The 21,129-nt window shown below is 45.6% G+C and overlaps 1 protein-coding gene across 1 annotated transcript; it reads right to left on the minus strand.

The window, feature by feature from the left end:
* Positions 1-11,185: 11,185 nt before the first annotated feature.
* Positions 11,186-12,829, minus strand: LOC138070643 (melanoma-associated antigen B2-like). Its single transcript, XM_068961878.1, has 3 exons — positions 12,556-12,829; positions 11,715-12,525; positions 11,186-11,396 (listed from the first exon to the last, which is right to left on the minus strand). The coding sequence occupies exons 1-3, from the start codon at positions 12,827-12,829 to the stop codon at positions 11,186-11,188; spliced, it is 1,296 nt and encodes a 431-aa protein (XP_068817979.1).
* Between the last annotated feature and the right edge of the window lie 8,300 nt (positions 12,830-21,129).

Genomic DNA, 21,129 nt, shown 5'->3' on the forward strand with positions numbered 1-21,129 from the left:
CTCGTTAGCACTCGGCGCTCTCCCAGTGACTGGAGTTAGGGCCTAGGTTTCCTTCATTTACAGAATCAAGTAATCGTGTATCTTACAGAATGTCTTAGATCAAGATATACCGAAGAAATCGGCCTAAGAGAGTTGTAGGAACCGTCCCCTGCCGATCACAGAGATGAGACTTTTGGCGTTATCTTTGTTGCAGGACAGGGGAATGGTCCCTTGAGTCCACATTCAGGTCCTCACCTTGCCTTCAGATCAGTCCTGGGAATCCACTCAGCCACATGAATGTGCTGAACATCAGCGCGAGCTCTTCACCACCGCACGGAAGATTTGCAGAGACACTTCCGGCTATGGCTGCCCTGTGCGTGACCTCTGAGGGATGACGGAAAGGGCGGGGCTCTGTGGGGACCCCGTCGTTCAGTGTTCAGCGATCCCATTGGTCATTCCTTCGGGTCCTCACCATGCCGGCTGTCAGAGCCCGGGACCCTTTGCACTATGGACTTGAGTCCTCCTGCCCCCAAACCAAGCCCTCACCTCTCCAAGTCCCTAATGGGGAATCAGGGTGCTTCTCTGAGCACTTCTCCTTGATAGGAGGAGTGCCACTCTGTGAGCCTTCTTCCTTGGTGGGAGAGACCCTCTCAGCACTGATGGTCCTCATCTTCCCAGTGGTGATGGCCAAGATGTCACCCTCCTAAGAACTGGGGTTCCATCCAGTGCCTCGCTGAGACCAGACAGAAATGAAGAGTCTTCTCATCCCTATCACTCTGCCTGGAGCCTCTGGGGTTAGGAATAGGGGCAGGGGTCTGTAAAGCCTCCTCATTTGTGGGTCTAGTGATACTTCTTTCTTCACTCAGGGACCTCACCCTGGTCCTGGCCAGTCCTGGGACCTGACCCTCCAACCTGAGATTCTCCCTCTGCTGAACTAAGGCCATTCTTCTTAGACTGAGACTTTGACCTCACAGAGAACTACAAGGCTATTAAGAGGGAATGTCTTGTCTGGGCATTCTAGACCTTAGAGCAAGTTTGGGCAGGTCTCTGAATGACCTGTATTTTATGGTGGTTGTCTCTCCAGTCCTCACCTATGGGGGCCCAAATTTTGTCTATCTCTTGGGTTAAAAGATTCCTGGGGAAAACCAAATCCTGGCAAACTCTTGAGCAGTGTCCCTAATGCAAACCTTACAGTTTCATGTCCCAGACTTGACCTGAGATGGGGAAATAACACAGAAGGCAGGGGGCAGAATGGGGTGCACTCCCAGAGAAAAATGCTGCTCCATCCTTTTCAAAAGCCAGAGTCAGTCTCTTTTCATGACTTGTTTTAATTGACTGACAGGCATACTTTTAAAACATTGTACTGCATGTAATCATTCTTCACAAATACTGTGTTTCGTTACAAAGGGAAACTTTATGGTAACCATACACTGAACATGTCTATGGCAACGTTTTCCCAACATCATGTATTCACTTAGGGTCCCTGTTCCACATATTGATCATTCTTTAAATATTTTAAACTCTTTCCTTATTTTATTTCTTATGGTGCTCTGATAAGTTGTCTTTGTTACTATTATAACTGTCTTACATTTGTAAATAAGCTATGTGCATTTCTGGACATCGTCTAGTAAGTGTACAATAGGATTAACAACTTTTATAAGCACTGGGAATCCCCCAAATACCTAATGATTTACTCTATGGCAATTTTCACTTTATTGCAGTGATCTAGAACCCAAGTCACCATATCTGAGATATGAGTACAATTCTAAAGGAAAAAAGCCATCCAAGATGGTTTTGTGCTATTCTGATTGAGGTTATCTGACACTGCACAGAGAGACGATCTTACTGTCCCTATCATCTGTTTCTCTTCTTTATTCCTGTCATGTATTGATGTAAGAAGTGTCTTGGAATATATCCAGAGTCCTTACTTTTATCCCAAGATACCTTTGAGTGGTAAGGAACACAAGCTCTGCTTTAGGGCAAGAGGAGTATAACAGCGTTGGATCTAGAGGAATTAAGAGAGGAATCTAATTCCAGGCCTATCAGTCACTAGTGTCCCCAGCAAGGGCTCGCTGCCTGATGCACATAGAAGCCAATACTATGGAATGGGCTTTTGAGAGAAAAACTTTAATCCAAGGTGGAGTGGCAAGAAGACAGGAAGTAGGGCTCTCAAATCTGTCTCCTCAATCCAGAGTTTGAGGTAAAATTAAAGGGTTTAGGGGAACTGCAGACTTGGAAGCTAAGTGGCTAGTCTTGAATTAGTTCATGTAAGCTATTCATGCTGCTAGAAGCCAGATTTTCCATATTGAAGGACTTCATACAGTTCTCCCATGGCAATATTCCTACTCTGAGAGTCCCACAGACGGAACCCTCTTGGTTCTGCAGTCATCCTGGAAACATAGGCTCCTTTTTGGCACATGCATAGTGCTGTCTCTAAAAATAACTCAAGGTTTCATTAACCAACAACCTGTTTTAAGGAGGCAAAACCACTTTAAACTGGTCAATGTTTTATGTTTCAATCCCCCCATTTCTCTTTGTACATTCTTCAAGCTTGTGGGAAATCCTCCTCAATTTGGTTAATGATTCTCAACTTCTGTAGAAAATGATAATCCCAGGTCCCAAATTTCTGTACCACCAGGAGTGGAGTGTTATATAAGCATTGGCCATGTTGGATTAATTGGTATTTAAGAAAGGTGATCATCAGAGGCTTGGTTTCCTTCACATGTCTCTTTACAGGCTATTGCTTTAAAGTTGGCATTTTGGTGCCTGGATGGAATTTATTACTATTGGGTCAGCTGTCTCAGCTCTTCCTGGCCACTCATCAGCCCAAACTGAGCTCTGCAGTTGAATGACCAATTTCTTCCACTGTAGTGCTCAAAATAGTTTACATTTTGGCCAGCAAACAGAGCCTGGACCAACTGTCTTTAACCAATGCTTGATGCCTCTTCCCAGCCTTCATGGATTGCAGTCGACCTCAACCAGCACTCTTATCAGGAACTTGAGGTCTCTGGATGAGGCAGAAATGTTGGCTTCCCCTGGAAAACCCCTGCATTCATGGGAGCTGTAGGAAAGCCTTCAGGGCTTGTCTATCTGTGGCTCAGAGTGCTTTGTTCCTTTCTAGGAAGAAAATGGGCAAACTTGAGGCATCGCCCCTTAATTTAGGACCCAATTCCATCTCCTAGTTTGGTTGCTGGAAAGCGTTGCCTGTATCAGTTCCCTGCAGAAACCACTGAGAAGAATGGACAGTCTCAAGGTGACTAGCTTGGATCTGAGGGTTCACTTAAAAGAACCCTGAAAAGTTTTCCATTATATGTGGCTGTCAAACTGTAGCTTGAGAGGCACAGGTGCTACCCAGCTTCCAAGGAATCTGTCCCACCATTTCCAAGACTGGACCCCATTTGGTCAGAGGCTCCTAATATTTCCACCCCGCCATGTGCTGAGGGCATGCTTGTCTACTGAAGACGGGCATATGGACGCTTAGACTCTGTCTCACCTTCTACCTTGAAAAACTTACCTGGTGAGGCAGAGGGTGAAAGAGTGATTGCATCATGTTGAAGAAAGTGAAAGAGGAAGCTGTCTTAAACTCAGCCAGAGCTGAGTTTCAGAGAAGAATTCAGGAGCACACATGTTTAAACACTGATTTCCTCACTTCCTTTCTGAGCATGCTGGGGTTTAATCTTTCTGGTAGATGACTGAAACATTTTACTGCTCCAGCAGAGATCACACACAGAGAAGCAAATCTAGATGTCTGGGCAATTTCCAGGGGAAACACATTCAACCCAAGGCCTCTATGTAGCCCATTACCTTTAAGACCAGAACCAATGGTTATTTCTCCTGGTAAAATTTCATTTTTAACATCAGTTCAGTTCAGTTGCTCAGTCGTGTCCAACTCTTTGCGACCCCATGAATCGCAGCACGCCAGGCCTCCCTGTCCATCACCAACCACACATGCACAAATATATAAAAGTAATTCAGTACTACCTCCCTGCTATTCTGGGTGACACAGAATAGGACTAGACTTTTTAGTGAGGAAATGTCAGAATGTGTCCAATTGTATGAAATTCCTCACCCAGATTAGGGTGCGTTCTTCTGTGGGGAGGGGGGAGATGTTCCTACTTTATACTCCCTCATTTTACATTTATGCTTGCACCACAACAAGGTAATCAGGGCTGGTTTCATTAAGAATACACTCGTGTGGAACTCCAAGTATCATAAGAAACTATGACAAACAACTATATGCAAATAAAATGGACAATCTAGAAGAAATGCACAGATTCTTAGCGAGGTACAACCTTCCAAAACTGAACAAGGAAGAAATAGAGAACGTGAATAGATGGATCACAAGTACTGAAACTGAAACAGTGATTTAAACTTTTCCAATAAATGTCCAGAACCAGGTGGCTTTTCACGTAATTCTATCAAACACTTAGAGATTCTATCACCCTCTTCCAAAAAAAATTACAGAGAAAGGAATACTCCCAAGCTCATTCTATGAGGCCACCATCACCCTGAGAGCAAAACTAGATAGAGAAGCACACACAAAAAAGAAGAGAAAAGAAAGTGACAGGCCAATATCACTGAAGAACACAGATGGAAAAATCCTGAACAAAATACTAGCAAACCAAAAAAGACAGTCTCTTCAATAAGTGGTGCCTTGAAAACTGGACAGTTACATGTAAAATAATGAATTTATTATTTTTAATATAAATTTATTAATTTTAATTGGAGGCTAATTACTTTATTGTATTGGTTTTGCCATACATCAAGATGAATCTGCCATGGGTATACATGTGTTCCCCATCCTGAAACCCTTCCCACCTCCCTCTCCATACCATCCCTCTGGTCATCCCAGTGCACCAGCCCTGAGCACCCTGTATCACGTATCGAACCTCGACTAGACATTCTCTAACACCATACACAAAAATAAACTCAAAATGGATCAAAGACTGAAATGTAAAGCCAGACTCTCTAAAACCCTCAGAGGAAAACCTAGGCAGAACACTGTTTGACATAAGTTGCAGCAGTATTTTTTTCTTTTAGTAAAATGGTTTTTGATCCACCTCCTGGAGTAATGAAAATTAAAACAAAAATAAACAGGTGACATTTAATTAAAGTCAAAAGCTTCCACAGAGCAAAAGAAACCATAAACAAGACAACTCACAGAATGAGAGGAAATATTTGCAAACAAAGCAAACAACAGCAGAATAATCTCCAAAATATGTAAATAGCTCATGCACCTCTGTGTCAAATAAACAATCCCATAAAAAAGGAGGCAGAGTGTATAAACAAACATTCCTTCAAAGAAGACATACAGATGAACAAAAAGCATATGGAAAGATGCTCAACATCACTAATTATCAGAGAAATGCAAATGAAAAGTACAATGAGGTATCACCTCACACCAGCCAGAATGGTCATCATCCCCAAATCTGCAAACAATAAATGATGGAGTGTGGAAGAAAGGGAACACTCTTGCACTCTCGGTGGGAATGCAAATAGACACAGTCACTATGGAGAATGTTATGGCAGTTCCATGAAAAACTAAAAGCAGAGTTACCATATGATCCAGCAATCCCACTCCTGGCACATATCCAGGGAAACCTATGATTCATAAATACACATGCACCCAATCTTCATTATAACACTATTTACATTAGCCAAGATATGGAAGTAACTTAAATATCCATCTACAGAGAAATGAATAATGCAGATGTGGTCCAATGGAATATTACTCAGCCATAAAAAAGAAATAATGCCATGTGCAGCAACATGGATGGACCTAGGGAACATCATACTAAGTAAGACACAGAAACACAAATATCATATGACAACACTCATATGTGGAATCTAGTTTTTTAAACTGACACAAATGAACCTATTGAGAACATAGAAAGAAACTTTTGAATACCGAAAACAAGCTTATGGTTAGCGCTGGAGAAATGTTGAGGGAGGGATACATTAGGAGCTTGAGATAAACATATACAACTGTCATGCTGGACTCTTTGTGACTCCATAGACTGCAGTCCAACAGGCTCCTCTGTACATGGAATTTCCAGGCCAGAACACTGGAGTGCGTTTCCATTTCCTACTCTAGGGGATTTTCCTGATCAAGGGACCGAACTTGCTTCTCATGTGTCTCCTCCATTGGCAGGTGGATTCTTTGCCACTGCACCACCTGGGAAGTCCACATACACAACTATATATAATAGAGATAACCAAAAAGGACCTACCATATAGCAGAGAGAACTCTACTCAATATTCTGTAATAAACTGTATGAGAAAAGAATCTGAAAATGAAGGAATACATGTGTATGTATAGCTGAGTCACTTTGTTATACACCTGAAACTAACACAACACTGTAAATCACTTATACTCCAAGAAAATAAGACAAAAATATAATACCACCATAATATCCAGCAATCCCACTCCTGGGAATATATCCAGAGAACATCATAATTCGAGAAAGGTACAGCACCCAATGTCCATTGCAGCATTATTTACAATACCTGTGACATGGAAGCAACCTAAATGTCCATCAACAGAGGAGTAGATAAAGATGTGGTCTGTAAACACAAAGGAGTATTACTCAGCCATAACAAGGAATGGAAGAATGCCATTTGCAGCAACATGGGTGTACCTAGGGATTGTAACACTAAGCGAATTAAGTCAGACAAAGACAAGTATATCCCTCATATGTGGAATCTATTTTTAAAAAATGATAAAAATATATCTCTCATATGTGGAATCTAATTTTTAAAAATGATAAAATGAACTTATTTACAAAACAGAAAGACAGATGATGAAAACAAACTTATGGTTACTAAAGGGGAAACGTAGTGAGGGAGGGAGAAATCAGGAGCTTGGGATGAACATACACACACCATTATATATGAAATAGATGACCGACAAGGACTTCCTACATAGTGCAGGAAACTCTAATCAATATTCTGTGATAACCTATATGAAAAAAGAAACTGAAAATTAATGAATGTACATATAACTGAATCATTTGCTATATACCTGAAATTAACACAACATTGTAAATCAACTGTACTCCAATAACATTTAAAAAATAGACTGGCATATATCTGAAGAAAACCATATATCTCGGCATATATCTGAAGAAAACCATAATTTGACTAGGTACAAGCACAACCATGGGTCACTGCAGCACTGTTTACAATAGCCAAGACATGGAAACCACCTACAGGTCCATGAATAAAAATGTGATACATAAATACCATGGAATCATACTCAGGCATAGAAAAGAATGAAATAATGTCATTTGCAGCACTGGATGGACTTAAGAGATTTTCATAATGAATGAAGTAAGTCAGACAAAGACAAATACCATATTATATTACTCATAGGTACTATCAATTTTAAAAAATGACACAAATGTACTTATTTAAAATACAGAAACAGACTCTCACATTCTGAAAACAGACTTATGATTACTAAAGGGGAAACATGGGGGGATGGATACATTAGAAATTGGGATGAACATAGAGAAACAAGCAATATATAAAATAGATAGCCGAAAAGGACCTCCTATATAGCATAGGCAACTCTACTCAACATTCTGTAATAACCTATATGGGAAAGAATCTGGAAAAGATTGAATACCTCCCTGTGAGCCTGGAGGAGGAAATAAGGGTGGCCTTATCTAGCTACCCCTGCCCATAGTCTAACAAGGATGAAAGCTCTGGAAGCTGGTTGAGGATGAAAGACAGTTCTGCTCAGGGCCCCAAATCAGCGTTCCAAATCGGGGTCCCAAATTTGACTCTCAGCCAAGCCCAAGATCCCCCCCTCTCTGTTGACATGGGACCACCACCATCAGACCAAAACCCTAACTTTCCTGCTACTCCTTGGTCAGAACTGAAGGGTCCCTTGGGCTGACAACTCTGCCTGGGACCTTCTAGCCTGATAGTAGGGACGATTCTATGTGGCCATCCTGGTATGTGTGTTCCCGCATTCTTTACCATCCTCACCCTGACTTACAAATAATCTTGAAATATTTACAACCTGGAAATATTCACTGACTTACCTTAAGGCTTCTCCCCTCAAGCCCCCAACTCCCTGAGACCCTCAAGGAAGAGGTGGAATTTGCCTCATCGGGCCACCACAGCCTGTGGTCTTCCACTCCTGAGGCAAACAGTAGTGGAAGGAATATGTTCTGCCCCGTTGTTTTGAGGTGGGTTATCTTTTCAGTCTTCAGGGTCCTTACCTTGGCTTCTGGCACAATCTGGAAACCATACTTCTGTTGAGCTGTGGCTGCTCCCTTTGATCAGGATGAGGTTCCTTACCTCCATGAGATGTTCTGGAAGGAAGTGAGTAGGACTCACCATGTCACCAGGCCTAAGGGGCACAGTCTAAGGCCTAACAGGGACACTGCCCTCTGTAGCCCCCTTCTTTCTGGGAGGGATCCCTCACTGTTGGTCAGTATCGTCAGTTGACTCCTGTTAGGAACTGGGTACCCTTCCTCAGCTGATAGAGGCTTCCTCCATTAGTCCAAGGACTTTAATGCCCTGAAGCCATTCTCCTTCAGGAAAGAAGGGATACGCTTACTCTGAAGGCCCTGCCTGTTCCCTCCCAGGGCCCATTACATTTGCAGGGCTTTCTAACAATTTATCTGTAATGGGGTAGTTGGCTGCCATACCCCTCATATATACAGGACTGTGCAAATATCATGCCTGGGATTTCCACTCTCTGATGAAGAGCCAGCCTATAAACCAAGGTCCACATCTCCTTGACAGCCTCCAGTCAGATGTCAGGGGGACACTGGGCTGGCCAGCACTTACCTATGCTTCCCAGGGCTAACTGGAGAGGAGGGACTAAGTGTAGCCCTGTCGGCTGGGGTTGCGGGGCTTCCATATCCACACCCTGGGTCTTCAATTTGACTCTGCACCCTTTCTGGGGCTCTATTCTCTGCTGATCTGAGGCTGAGGACTCTGCCGATTCCCGATGTCCCCACCTTCCTGGGACCTGAGTTGAAAATGTTAGCCACAGCAGCCTGGATTGCTCTGGACTTCATGGGATTGCCAATGAGGCCGGGTCTTTACGGGTTGCTACTGTTGTGGCTGGGTCTTTCTATCACTCTCATTCAGGTTTATCACCATCATTTCTGAGAGACTGACCCTCTCTCCTATCCAACCTCAGAACTCTGCCCCAAGACCAAGTTTCTGAGAAGCCTGAAAAATAAGTGAGGCATGCTTAGCCTAACAGTTCTGAGATCCTCTGTGTCTGAAAGCAGACGAGAGTGCTGTCCCAGTGACCCCCACCCCATATTCTGGGGTGTTGCTCTCCTCAATCCTCCTACATGGGGTCCTCATCTTGCTGTGTCTTGGATTAAAGGCTTCTCGGGAAATTCCACATCTCTGCAAACTCTTGAGCCGTGTTTGATCTGCAGTGCTACAGAGAATGAATGGGTCCCTGTCCCAGGAGTGTTGGGAGATGGACAAGCTAGAGCCCAAGGAGTCCCAGGAGAGGTGGTAGCCCGTCAGGGGGAGGAAAAAAAAAAAAAGGTACATCAGTCTATCTCCTCATCAGCCAGGTGAAAATTTTCATGTCATTTCTATTCTGACAGATTTACTTTCTATAGGCAAAAGACTGTAAGCATGATACTGGAGAGCCCTTGGTCTTCAGAGGTTATCTAATATGCCCAATGTACATGCTTATACTGGCACGGAATATTGTCTCTTTATCTGTGAGTAATGAATAAGGTATACCTATCTTTTGTTAAATAGATTTGGTATTCTTACTGCTCTGGCTACACATTCCAATCCAGGAGCTTGAGCACAAGGGCATTCTTTTTTATCACCTAGGACAAATTTTGAAGTACTGAGAAAAACACTGAAATAAAAGATACAGGGTGGGGACTTTCCTGGTGGTTCAGTGGCTAGTACCCCAGGCTCCCAATGCAGGGGGCCCAGGTTCGATCCCTTGTCAGGGAAGTAAACCCCACGTGCCACAATTAAGATTCAGCACAGCCGAATGAATAAATAGAAAGTAAATAAATAAGGAAAAGGAAATGAAATGTCAAAAGTACTTGTTTGAAAAAAAGACAAGGGTATGTCTCAGGGTGGGGAGAGAAGAATAGTATGAGTGCTAAAGTAGTTTAGGGCAGGAGTCTAGCCCCAGCTCTGTCATTTACCAGCTTTAAGTATTTCGGCACAAAACCAAACTAACTCTCTAAACCTCGGGCTCTCCACTGTGAAGTGCGTTTGATAAGCTCTGTCTGGTAGGACTGTTGAAATATATGTATTTATGGAAAGCACTGGGCACAGCGCTTGTCTCTATTGAGACATTAGGGGCAATGGCAGTTATTACTATGATTATCTTGACCTCAGATATTACATCAGCTGGGCTTTTTTTTTTTTTTTGGCATCTAAGAGATGTCAGGGACTATGCAGTGTTCTAACTGAAAAAAAATAAAAAAAGATCTACCTCCCCAATCAGACAAACTTCTGCTTAGCAATGAAACCAAATATGTTCTCGCCACCCCCTCTTTACCTTGCTTCTTTCTTGTTCTTCCTGATTTAGAGAGTAACTCAGCCTCTTCCAAATAATGACAGCTTCTCTGAGAAACTATAACTGCATGGGCAGAGGCATGCAATGCTTTTTTTTTTTTTTTTGACTAAATATTGCCAGTACAAGCATGAAGTTTTCTTAACAGCAGATGCTCAATTAATGTTTGTGTGAAAGAAGAACCACGTATAAATCATTTGCTATAATTTATATTCTCAAACATTCTTAAAAAATATAATCCGATCAAAGCATGTATCTTTTACATTTACATAAAGGGAAACTAACAAGAGAGTAAAACAAACCAAAAATTGACGAACTTTCAGCTTTCTCTCTATGCATCTATGTTCTGAGCCTTTCTTAGTGTGGTGTCTTGCACATTTCTAAGGATATTCTTATCCTAAAGTATAGTTATTCTCATCCTGGATCACAAAAGCGATTTGAGGATTTCCAATATGTATTTCAAAAAACAAAACTCTTAATCCCAAATCTGACAAACAGCAAACTGCATGAGACCCATATAATTCATATACTTCTATCATGAACCTAAAATAAACTTTGTTGAAAAAAGTAACAGTTGAAAATTGAGGAATAAAAAGTCAACAAGTTATTGATGCATATTAGGAACATAGGTTGTCAGGCTTCTCAAACCACAAAGTGAAGAACGGGCTTCAGATGACACTAGGGGCGAGATGAGTGGCTGGATGTGGCCCTAGAGCGGGCACTGGCTGAGGCAGAAGTGCCAGCCCTGGCTGAGGCAGAAGGGCCAGCTCTGGCCGAGGGAGAAGGGCCAGCACTGGCCAAGGCAGACATGTCAGCCCTGGCTGCAGCCGAGGTGCCAGCCCTGGCCGAGGGCGAGGGGTCAGCCGTGGCCGAGGCAGACATGTCAGCCCTGGCTGCAGCCGAGCTGCCAGCCCTGGCCGAGGCCGAAGGGTCAGCTGTGGCCGAGGCAGACATGTCAGCCCTGGCTGCAGCCGAGCTGCCAGCCCTGGCCGAGGCCGAAGGGTCAGCCGTGGCCGAGGCAGACATGTCAGCCCTGGCTGCAGCCGAGGTGCCAGCCCTGGCCGAGGCCGAAGGGTCAGCCCTGGCCGAGGCAGACATGTCAGCCCTGGCCAAGGCCGAAGGGCCAGCACTGGCCGAGGCAGACATATAAGGCCTGGCTGAGGCTGAAGTGCCAGCCCTGGCTGCAACATAAGTGCAAACTCTGGACACGGCAGAAGGGCCAGCACCTGCTGAGGCAGAAGGGCCAGAGCTGGCTGATGCAGAAAGGCCAGCGCTGGCTGAGGCAGAAGGGCCGGTCTCGGCTGCAGCTCCAGCTCCGGTGTTCTCTACCTCCTCTCTCGAAGGCTCCAAATAATGCGGCAGTAAGGCATCAGGGACCAAATCGTTGACCTTGGTCAAAAACTGCAGGACTTTCGTCTTGCAGGTTTCTGTGAGAGCTTTAGGACCCCACAGGAACTCATAGCGAGGGGGATCACTGCTGGGCACCTGGCGGTACTCCAGATACTCTTCCCGCACCAGATCTTCTGTGATGAGCTTCCTGGTGTCTCCAAAGATGGTGTGACTTCTTCCATCATAGATGCCCAGCATATTCAGGAACTTCCAGATCTCCTCCTCAGAGGTGCGATGGCCATTCAGGTAGATGACACCCAGCAGAGGCATCAGAAGACCATTCTTCGGCAGCCCCTCGTCACCTCTCATAGACTCACTGTCGCTGAGATCTAGGTTGCTCTCCAGGTTATAGCAGTGACTGTTGGGCCTGACTTCCTTCAGCACCATGCCAAACACCATCTCCATGTGCTCAGAGGCCCTGCTGAGGATCTCAGGGAATTGCTCCCTGTACCTTCTGTGGACAACTTTCAGCATTTCTGACCTCTTAATGAGCTCCCTCGTATTATACTTAAATAGCATGTACTGCACCAACATCTCTGCCTTCCAGGTCAGAAGATCTGTGTGAGAGCTCTCAGCAGCAGCTGAGGCCTGGGAGGAATTTTCCCCTTCCTGAACCTGGCCCTCGGCACCTACACCAGATCTTGAGCGTGCTGCGGCACCAATACCAGATCTTGAGCGTGCTGCGCGCCCGACACCAGATCTTTTGCGTATAGCACCTGCAGCAGCGCTGGTGGTGCCTTGGGCTCCCTGAGGCCCCTTGGAGGTGCCAGCAGCAGACGAGCTTGAGGGACCGCTCTCTGAATCAGGAGGGGAGGAGGAGGTGGTCTCTTCTCCCCCAGATGTGGTAGCCTGATCATGAAGACCCTGGCTCTCAGCCCGGGCCTGGCGACGTTTCTCACGAGCACGGTGCTTACTCTTCTGCCCACGGGGCATGATGGCTGTGGTCAGGGACCGCAGGCAGGAGTCTGGGCCAATAGATAGGAGGTTGGGGCACCTGGAGGATGCAGAATGAGATGATATGAGCACCTTAAAACAGGGAGTTTCCACCTTGGTTTAATCAAAGTCCGCCTCTGCAGGTGTCCTTGAGGACACTGCCCTAGGAACCCACAAGGCTCCTGTGTCCTGGTCAGCCTGTCCCCTGAGAATCCCAGAGGAAGAACAGAGGCCTTACTTTTCCTCTGCGTCCTCTCAGCCCTGCTTTGGATTTACTGAGGTGACAGCAGGTGCTGGCAGTGGGGTCCTCTCAGCTCATCTTCAGTATTATCACATCAAGTCCTGGCGGAGGATGGGCACCCTTCCCTCTGATACTCTGATGAAGACACTTTAGACCTCCACATGATTCAGAAGCACGTGAAGGGCTGCCTCAGTCCACCTCTCTCCCAGGGGATACTCAGTGCTGAGAGCTCGGTAGGGTCTTTTCTATCCTGAGTTCACTGGGATCATCATTCATGGTCCTTACTTTGGTTCCTTAACACGTTGGGCACTATTCTCCATTTTCTGACTGGTGGCTGCACCTTCAGACTAGACATTTCCCCTCCCCTAGACTTGGCATAAACAGTAAAGCAGATGTTCAAACTCACAGCCCATCCCTGAGATTTCCTGGGTTGAAATCCAAGGGTTGGGATGGATGCTCTGAGTCCTCACTCAGGTTCCTCAACTGAGCTCCTGGTAGAGAACCTCCTCTTTCTCCTGAACTGATACCTGTCTGATAGTAAAAGCCAATCACCCTGTGTCCCAACAGGAGGAAGTGAAGATGACCTCATCTTACCAAACATGGTCTCCTAAGAATGGAAGCTGTTGCAGTCAGGTTAATGTCCCTGTGGTCCCATCCAAGATCCCAATTCAAAGTTAAAATTTTTTTAGCTTCTCTTCTTCTCTATGTCTTTTTTAAAAATACATTTATTTTTCATGGAAGTATAATATCTTTACAATATTGTGTTGTCTTATGCCCCACATTAATATGAATCAGCCATAGGTATGCTATATGTCCCCTCCCTCTTGAAACTCTCTCCCACCTCCCACCCCATTCCACCCTTCTTAAGCTGTCAGAGCACTGGCTTAGAGCTCCCTGAGTCATAAAACTAATTCCCCCTGGTTATCTGTTTTCCGTATGGTAATATGTACGTTCTCAATGTTACTCTCTCAATCTGCCCCTCCCTCTCCTTCCCCCACTGTGTCCACGAGTGTGTTCTCTAGGTCTGCATCTCCAGGCTGCCCTGCAAATAGGTTCAACAGTACCATCTTTCTGGATTCCATATAAATGCATTAATATATGATATTGGCTTTCCTCTTTCTGACTTAATTCACTGTGCATAAAAAAACTAGGAATAAAATTACCACATGACCAACAGTACAAATACAGGGCATATATCCTGAGGAAACTAACTGAAAAAAACACTTGGACTCAAATGTTCACTGCAGCACTATTTACAATACCCAGGACATGGAAGTAACCAAGGTCTACATTTGATTGATGACAGGGTCTAAGAGTTCTCCCTCTGCTGACAACTCCTTAGTCCACAGTGGGGACCGACATGTATTCTTGAGGTCTGCCACAGACGACGACAGGGAGGATTTGGTCTGAATGATGTGGTGTGGAACATCCCCACAGCCCCCGAGGTTCTCACCATGACTCCTTGCAAATCTGAATTGCCAACCTGAGGCTGCCCCCTTTGACCTGGTCACTCACTTCCCTTAGATGTCCTGGGAAGTGTCATGTCAAACGCTCGATTCTCCCAGGCCTGAAAACAGGGCTGGCGCTTTATGCGGCCCCGTTTCTTAAGGAACTGGCCCCCATCCTCACTCAGCGTCACAACCATGAATCATGTTGGGGACTAGCTCCCTTTGTTGAACTGGTTTTATTCTGTTAGAGCAAGGCTCTCACTCCCCCAAACCAGCTCCAGTGGACACCAGGGGGCACCACAGTTGGCCAGCTCTACCCCGGGCCTCCTAGCGCCCAGTATAGGGGAGTCACTGTGTGGCCCCCTTGCGGTGTCGAAGTCTGCTCATCAGCCCTCAGGGCCGTTATCTAGGTCCTAGACCTCCTCCGGGGTAGAATCCGGGCCTACCCCCACAGACCAACGCCTTAGCCTGAGACACTCTAGACCACATTCAGCCGATAGCACTGAGGGGCCCACAAGAGCCATATCACAGGGGTGGGATGTGGATGGGTCACTTTTATTACTGGGAGGGTTGGGAAGTCCCTTCAGCTCCATTCAGGTCCTCACCTTGGTTCCGGACGAGTCCTGGACACTAAGTTTCCGCCAAACAGTCGCTGCGGCTACCCGTCGAGCTTCTCGCCTTCGAAGCGGAAGTGGAGGGGAGCTGCGTAAGGTCCTACGTGAGGTCGCCCAGGGACGTCGGCAGGGGCAGCGTGCTACGGGAACCCCGGTAGCTCAATATTCATCCGTCCCTGGATTCTCTCTCAGGGTCCTCCGGGTGCAGTTTATCAGAGCCCTGAACGCCTCCATCTAAGAATCCAAGTCCTACACCCCAAAACAAAGCCCTCACCTTCCCAAGTCCCTAGTGGAGGGAATCAGGGCACTGCTCTGAGAATCTCTGCTTGTCAGGAGGGGAGCCACTCTCTAAGCCTCCCTCTTTGGGGAGAGATCCTCTCATTAGCACTGATCCTCCTCACCTTAAGTCCGGTTATGGTCAAGATGACACCCCTCTGCAGATCTGGGGCCCTATCCCGCTAGAGAAGGCCATGCCCTCCCTGAGATCACACAGGTGGAATGAGGGGACCACTCAGAAGTAGGTCCTCTGGGTCTCTCAGAGCTAAGAATTTACAGAACGCTGTTTGGCTCCCTCTCCAGGGGTCCCCTCTAACACTCAGCATTGTCATCTGAGGTCCTGCTTGTGCTCAGGTTCATCCACCCACAAAACTAGGCTGATCCTATTAGACAGAGGCCTCACCTCAGTGAGAATTTCCAGACTGAAATCAACCTGACATCTGTGCCCTGAGCTTCCTGGGGACCACAGCGACAGATTTTCCAGGGCCTCCTTTGATGCAGTGTGTGCTACTGTGAGTCCACTTTCACGTCCTCACATTGACATGTGACGAACCCTGTAACTCCACTCTCTGCTTTATGGAGCAGCTTGTCTTACATCAAGGTCCTAGTCTCCTTGAGAATTCCAAGTTGGAAGTCAGGGTGACCCTCATGTGATCGTAATCCATAAGGGCCTCCGAAAACAGGCAGTGGGGATGCAACTCGAGTCCTTCTGGATTCCTCTTGCTCAGCATCCTCACTACATCTACCACAGCCTGGGACTGCTCCTTCTACTGATGTAAGATACCTCTTTGGGTGACCACTATAATCAGGAGTCCCTGTCTCTGCAGTCCTCTTTCGTGGAGTTCCGATATCAGCTTCTGTCACTTGATTAAAGGCTTCTTGGGAAATGCATATTCCTACAAACACTTGAGCAGTTACCCTCTAGCAAATCTTGGAGAAAATGGCTCTCAGTCCCTAAAGTGATCTAAGATTAGGAAAACGCAGCAGAAATCAAGGAACTCAGGACAGGTGTTCTGCTGTCAGAGAAAAAGAGCTCATATATTCCGTCTCTTCAGCTAGATTTTGGGTGTGTGCTTAGTTGCTTAGTCATGTCCTACTCTCTGCAACCCCATGGACTGTAGCCTGACAGGCTCCTCTCTCCATGGGAATTCTCCAGGCAAGAATCCTGGAGTGATTTGCTCCCCTCCAGGGGATGTACCAAACCCAGGAATCAAACCCAGGACTCCCACATTGCAGGTGGATTCTTTACTTTCTGAGCCACCAGATTTAGGGTAGTTCTAAAATCTTTACTTTCAGGACCCTCCTGTCGGTCCACTGGTTAAGCCTGTGTACTCGCAATGCAGGGGGCACAGGTTCGATCCCTGGTCAGGTAACTGGATCCCACATACCAGAACTAAGAGCTCATGTGCCACAACTAACACTTTCACATGCCACAACTGAAGAGCCTGCATGTGGCAACAAAGATCCTGAGTGGCACAGCTAAGACTCAGAGCAGCCAAAAATAAATACTCTTAATTAAAAAATTAAGTATTTACTTTCTACATAGAAGGATAGCACCTGATAATCTTGTAAGCCCTTGATGACTTGAGGGTGTTTGAATTTGCACCTACAGATGACCATATGGTTACAGAGCATTATCTATTTCTCTCCTTTTTCTCTATAATTATTTTGGTTATGTGCTATGTGGCAATATTGATGGTAAGAGAGTTTTGGGGGAGAGTGGATACATGTATATGTAAGGGTGAATCCCTTCCCTGTTCATCTGAAACAGTCACAATACTGTTAATTGGTTACCCCCAAGCAAAAAATAAAAGTTCAAATTATAAAAGACGAAACTGTGCTTCCAGTGCAAGGGGTATGAGTTCAATCCCTGGTTGTGGAATTAAGATCCCATGTTTCAAGGGCCGTTCCTAAGACGGCGGAGGAATAGGACGAGGAGACCACTTTCTCCCCCACAAATTCATTGACAGAGCATTTGAATGCTGAGCAAAAGGAGGAAGGACAGAATATAAAAGATAAAAAGAGAGACAAAAGAGGTAGGGACGGAGATCCGTCCCAGGAAGGGAGTCTTAAAAAAGAGAGAAGTTTCTGAACACCAGGAAACACTCTCACTGGCGGGTCTGTGGCGAGCCTAGGAATCTCACAGGGCAACATAACTGGGAGGAACAATAAATAAATACATAAATAATGAAAACCCACAGATTACGTGCCTAACGGCAACTCCCAGCAGAGCAACAGCCCAGACACTTGCATCTGCCACTAGAAAGCAGAGGCTGGGAGGCGTGGGCTGCATTGCTTAGGATAAGGACCCTGGGCCTGAATGCCCTGAAGGAACTAACTTGAGATAGCAACCCAGACTCTGGATAGCTATCCTGGGAAAAGCCCTAACCTAAGACACTGCCAGGCCCGCTCACAGAGCAAAAGACTGAGCAGAGCTAGCCGGCGGTGGACTGGCCCATTCCCCACTGCAGACAGACAGGCGAGGACAGCCACAGCCAGAAGGGGGCAATCCTTCTGGCTTGCCCAGAAGGCAGCTCCAGAGAGGCATCCTCTACCAAACTGCAAGCAGGCTTCATTGTTAACCAAGACTTCTTGGGATTCTGGATGGTTGACATCCGCCAGGAGGGTCACAGCCAGAGATCAGCTTCCCAGAAGAGACACATGGCACACCTGAGAATACGTGCCCATTGTACACCCAGAAAACCGAGCGGCTGGGACTGGGGAGGCGGTAAGATTCAGCCTCCAACTCAAGGCGACTGTGCTCGACAAGCACCTGGTCACCTGAGCTGCTCAGACCTGGGACGGGCACAAAACGCAGGCCCAACCAAGTCTGTGCCTTTGTGGAGTACCTAAGAACCTGAACCTGAGAGGCTTAGACCTGGGAAGTGCACGCAACCCAGGCCCCGCCTCAGATAGTTTCTGGCAGAGCAACCTAGAGCCTGAGACACACGCTGTGAGCGGGGGGCAAACCCAGTGTCGCCGAGACACTGCGAGCACTCCCTGCAAACATTTGCTTGCAGTGTTCCTCCCTCCCCACAGCACGACTGAACAAGTGAGCCTAAAATAAGTGACCATCACCGCCCCCTTGTGTCTTGTGGAAATTAGACACTGAAGAGACCTGCAAACAGAAGAAGCTAAAGTAAACAGAGGAAACCGCCTTGGAAGTGACAGGTGCAACAGATGAAAACCCTGTAGTTAGCACTGACTACATAGGAAGGGGCCTTTAGGTCTTGAGAAGTATAAGCTGGATCAAGGAACTATCTGAAAATGAACTGACCCCACACTGTCCACAACAGCTGGACAGAAAGTCCTAGATATATTTTTACTATTATAATTTTTCAATTAATTTGTTAAAAATTTTAATCCTCTATTACTCCTTTAATTTTCATTTTTATAACCTACTATTACCTTGCAAAAAAAGATCCTCTTTTTAAAGCAAACTTCATATATATATATTATAAATTTTGTAACTTTGTTTTGCTTTTTTAATATTGTATTTTTGAGACTCTAACTTCTACTCTAGATTTTTAATCTTTGCTTTTTCGTATTTGTTATCAATTTTGTACCTTTAAGAACCCAATCTTCAGTACCCATTTTTACTTGGGAGCGAGAATACAGGCTTGACTGCTCTCTCCCACTTTGGACTCTCATCTGCGATCCCAGAGATAGCAGCCCACCAGGCTCCCCCTGGGATTCTCCAGGCAAGAACACTGGAGTGGGTTGCCATTTCCTTCTCCAATGCATGAAAGTGAAAAGTGAAAGTGAAGTCGTTTCCATCTCTTAGTGACCCCATGGACTGCAGCCTAACAGGCTTATCCGTCCATGGGATTTTCCAGGCAAGAGTACTGGAGTGGGTTGCCATTGCCTTCACCAATACAGTATACTAACGCATATATATGGAATTGAGAAAGATGGTAACAGTAACCCTATATGTGAGATAGCAAAAGAGACACAGATGTACAGAACAGTCTTTTGGACTCTGTGGGAGAGGCGAGGGTGGGATGAATTGGGAGAATGGCATTGAAACCTATATATTATCATATGTGAAACAGATCACCAGTCCAGGTTCGATGCATGAGACAGGGTGCTCAGGACTGGTGCACTGGGATGACCCAGAGGGATGGGATGGGGAGGGAGGTGGGAGGGGGGTTCAGGATGGGGAACTCATGTACACCCATGGCTGATTCATGTCAATGTGTGGCAAAACCACTACAATATTGTAAAGTAACTAGCCGCCAAATAAATAAATTTATATTAAAAAAAGATCCCATGTTTCACATAGCGATCAATCAATCAACAAAATACCATCATAGGAAAAAGTGATGGGGATCCATGAAAGAAATAATTGATGACTTAGATTTCATTCCTTTTAAACATCTGCTCTGTAAAAATATACCATCAAGAGAACAAAAAGATGAGCCATAGTCTGGGAGAAAATATTAGCAAAAGACGTATCAGATGAAGATTCTAACCTAAAATATACAAAGAACTCTTAAAATTAATAAGAAGAAAACATCTAATAAAATATGGACAAAAGATATGAATAGATACCTCCACAAGGAAGATACACAGATGGCAACAAGCATATGAAAAGATGCTCCACATCATATACCATTCAGTTCAGGTCAGTTCAGTCACTCAGTCGTGTATGACTCTTTGCGACCCATGAATCGCAGCGTGCCAGGCCTCCCTGTCCATCACCATCTCCTGGAGTTCACTCAGACTCAGGTCCATCAAGTCAGTGATGCCATCCAGCCATCTCATCCTCTGTCGTCCCCTTCTCCTCTTGCCCCCAGTCCCTCCCAGCATCAGAGTCTTTTCCAATGAGTCAGCTCTTTGCATGAGGTGGCCAAAGTACTGGAGTTTCAGCTTTAGCATCATTCCTTCCAAAGAAATCCCAGGGCTCATCTCCTTCAGAATGGACTGGTTGGATCTCCTTGCAGTCCAAGGGACTCTCAAGAGTCTTCTCCAACACCACAGTTCAAAAGCATCAGTTCTTTGGTGCTCAGCCTTCTTCTCAGTCCAACTCTCACATCCATACATAACCACAGGAAAAACCATAGCCTTGACTAGACGGACCTTAATCGGCAAGGTAATGTCTCTGCTTTTGAATATACTATCTAGGTTGGTCATAACTTTTCTTCCAAGGAGTAAGCGTCTTTTAATTTCATGGCTGCAATCACCATCTGCAGTGATTTCAGAGCCCCCCAAAATAAAGTCTGCCACTGTTTCCACTGTTTCCCCATCTATTTCCCATGAAGTGATGGGACTGGATGCCATGATCTTCATTTTCTGAATGCTGAGCTTTAAGCCAACTTTTTCACTCTCCTCTTTCATCAAGAGGCTTTTTTAGTTCCTCTTCACTTTCTGCCATAAGGGTGGTGTCATCTGCATATCTGAGGTTATTGATATTTCTCCCTGCAATCTTGATTCCAGCTTGTGTTTCTTCCAGTCCAGCGTTTCTCATGATGTACTCTGCATGGAAGTTAAAAAAGAGATGGCAAGAATACACAGAAGAACTGTACAAAAAAGATCGTCACAACCCAGATAATCACGATGGTGTGAACACTCATCTAGAGCCAGACAGCCTGGAATGTGAAGTCAAGTGGGCCTTAGAAAGCATCACTATGAACAAAGCTAGTGGAGGTGATGGAATTCCAGTAGAGCTACTTCAAATCCTGAAAGATGATGCTGTGAAAGTGCTGCACTCAATATGCCAGC

The sequence above is a fragment of the Capricornis sumatraensis genome, chromosome X, assembly GCF_032405125.1.
Source record: "Capricornis sumatraensis isolate serow.1 chromosome X, serow.2, whole genome shotgun sequence".
NCBI lineage: Eukaryota > Metazoa > Chordata > Mammalia > Artiodactyla > Bovidae > Capricornis > Capricornis sumatraensis.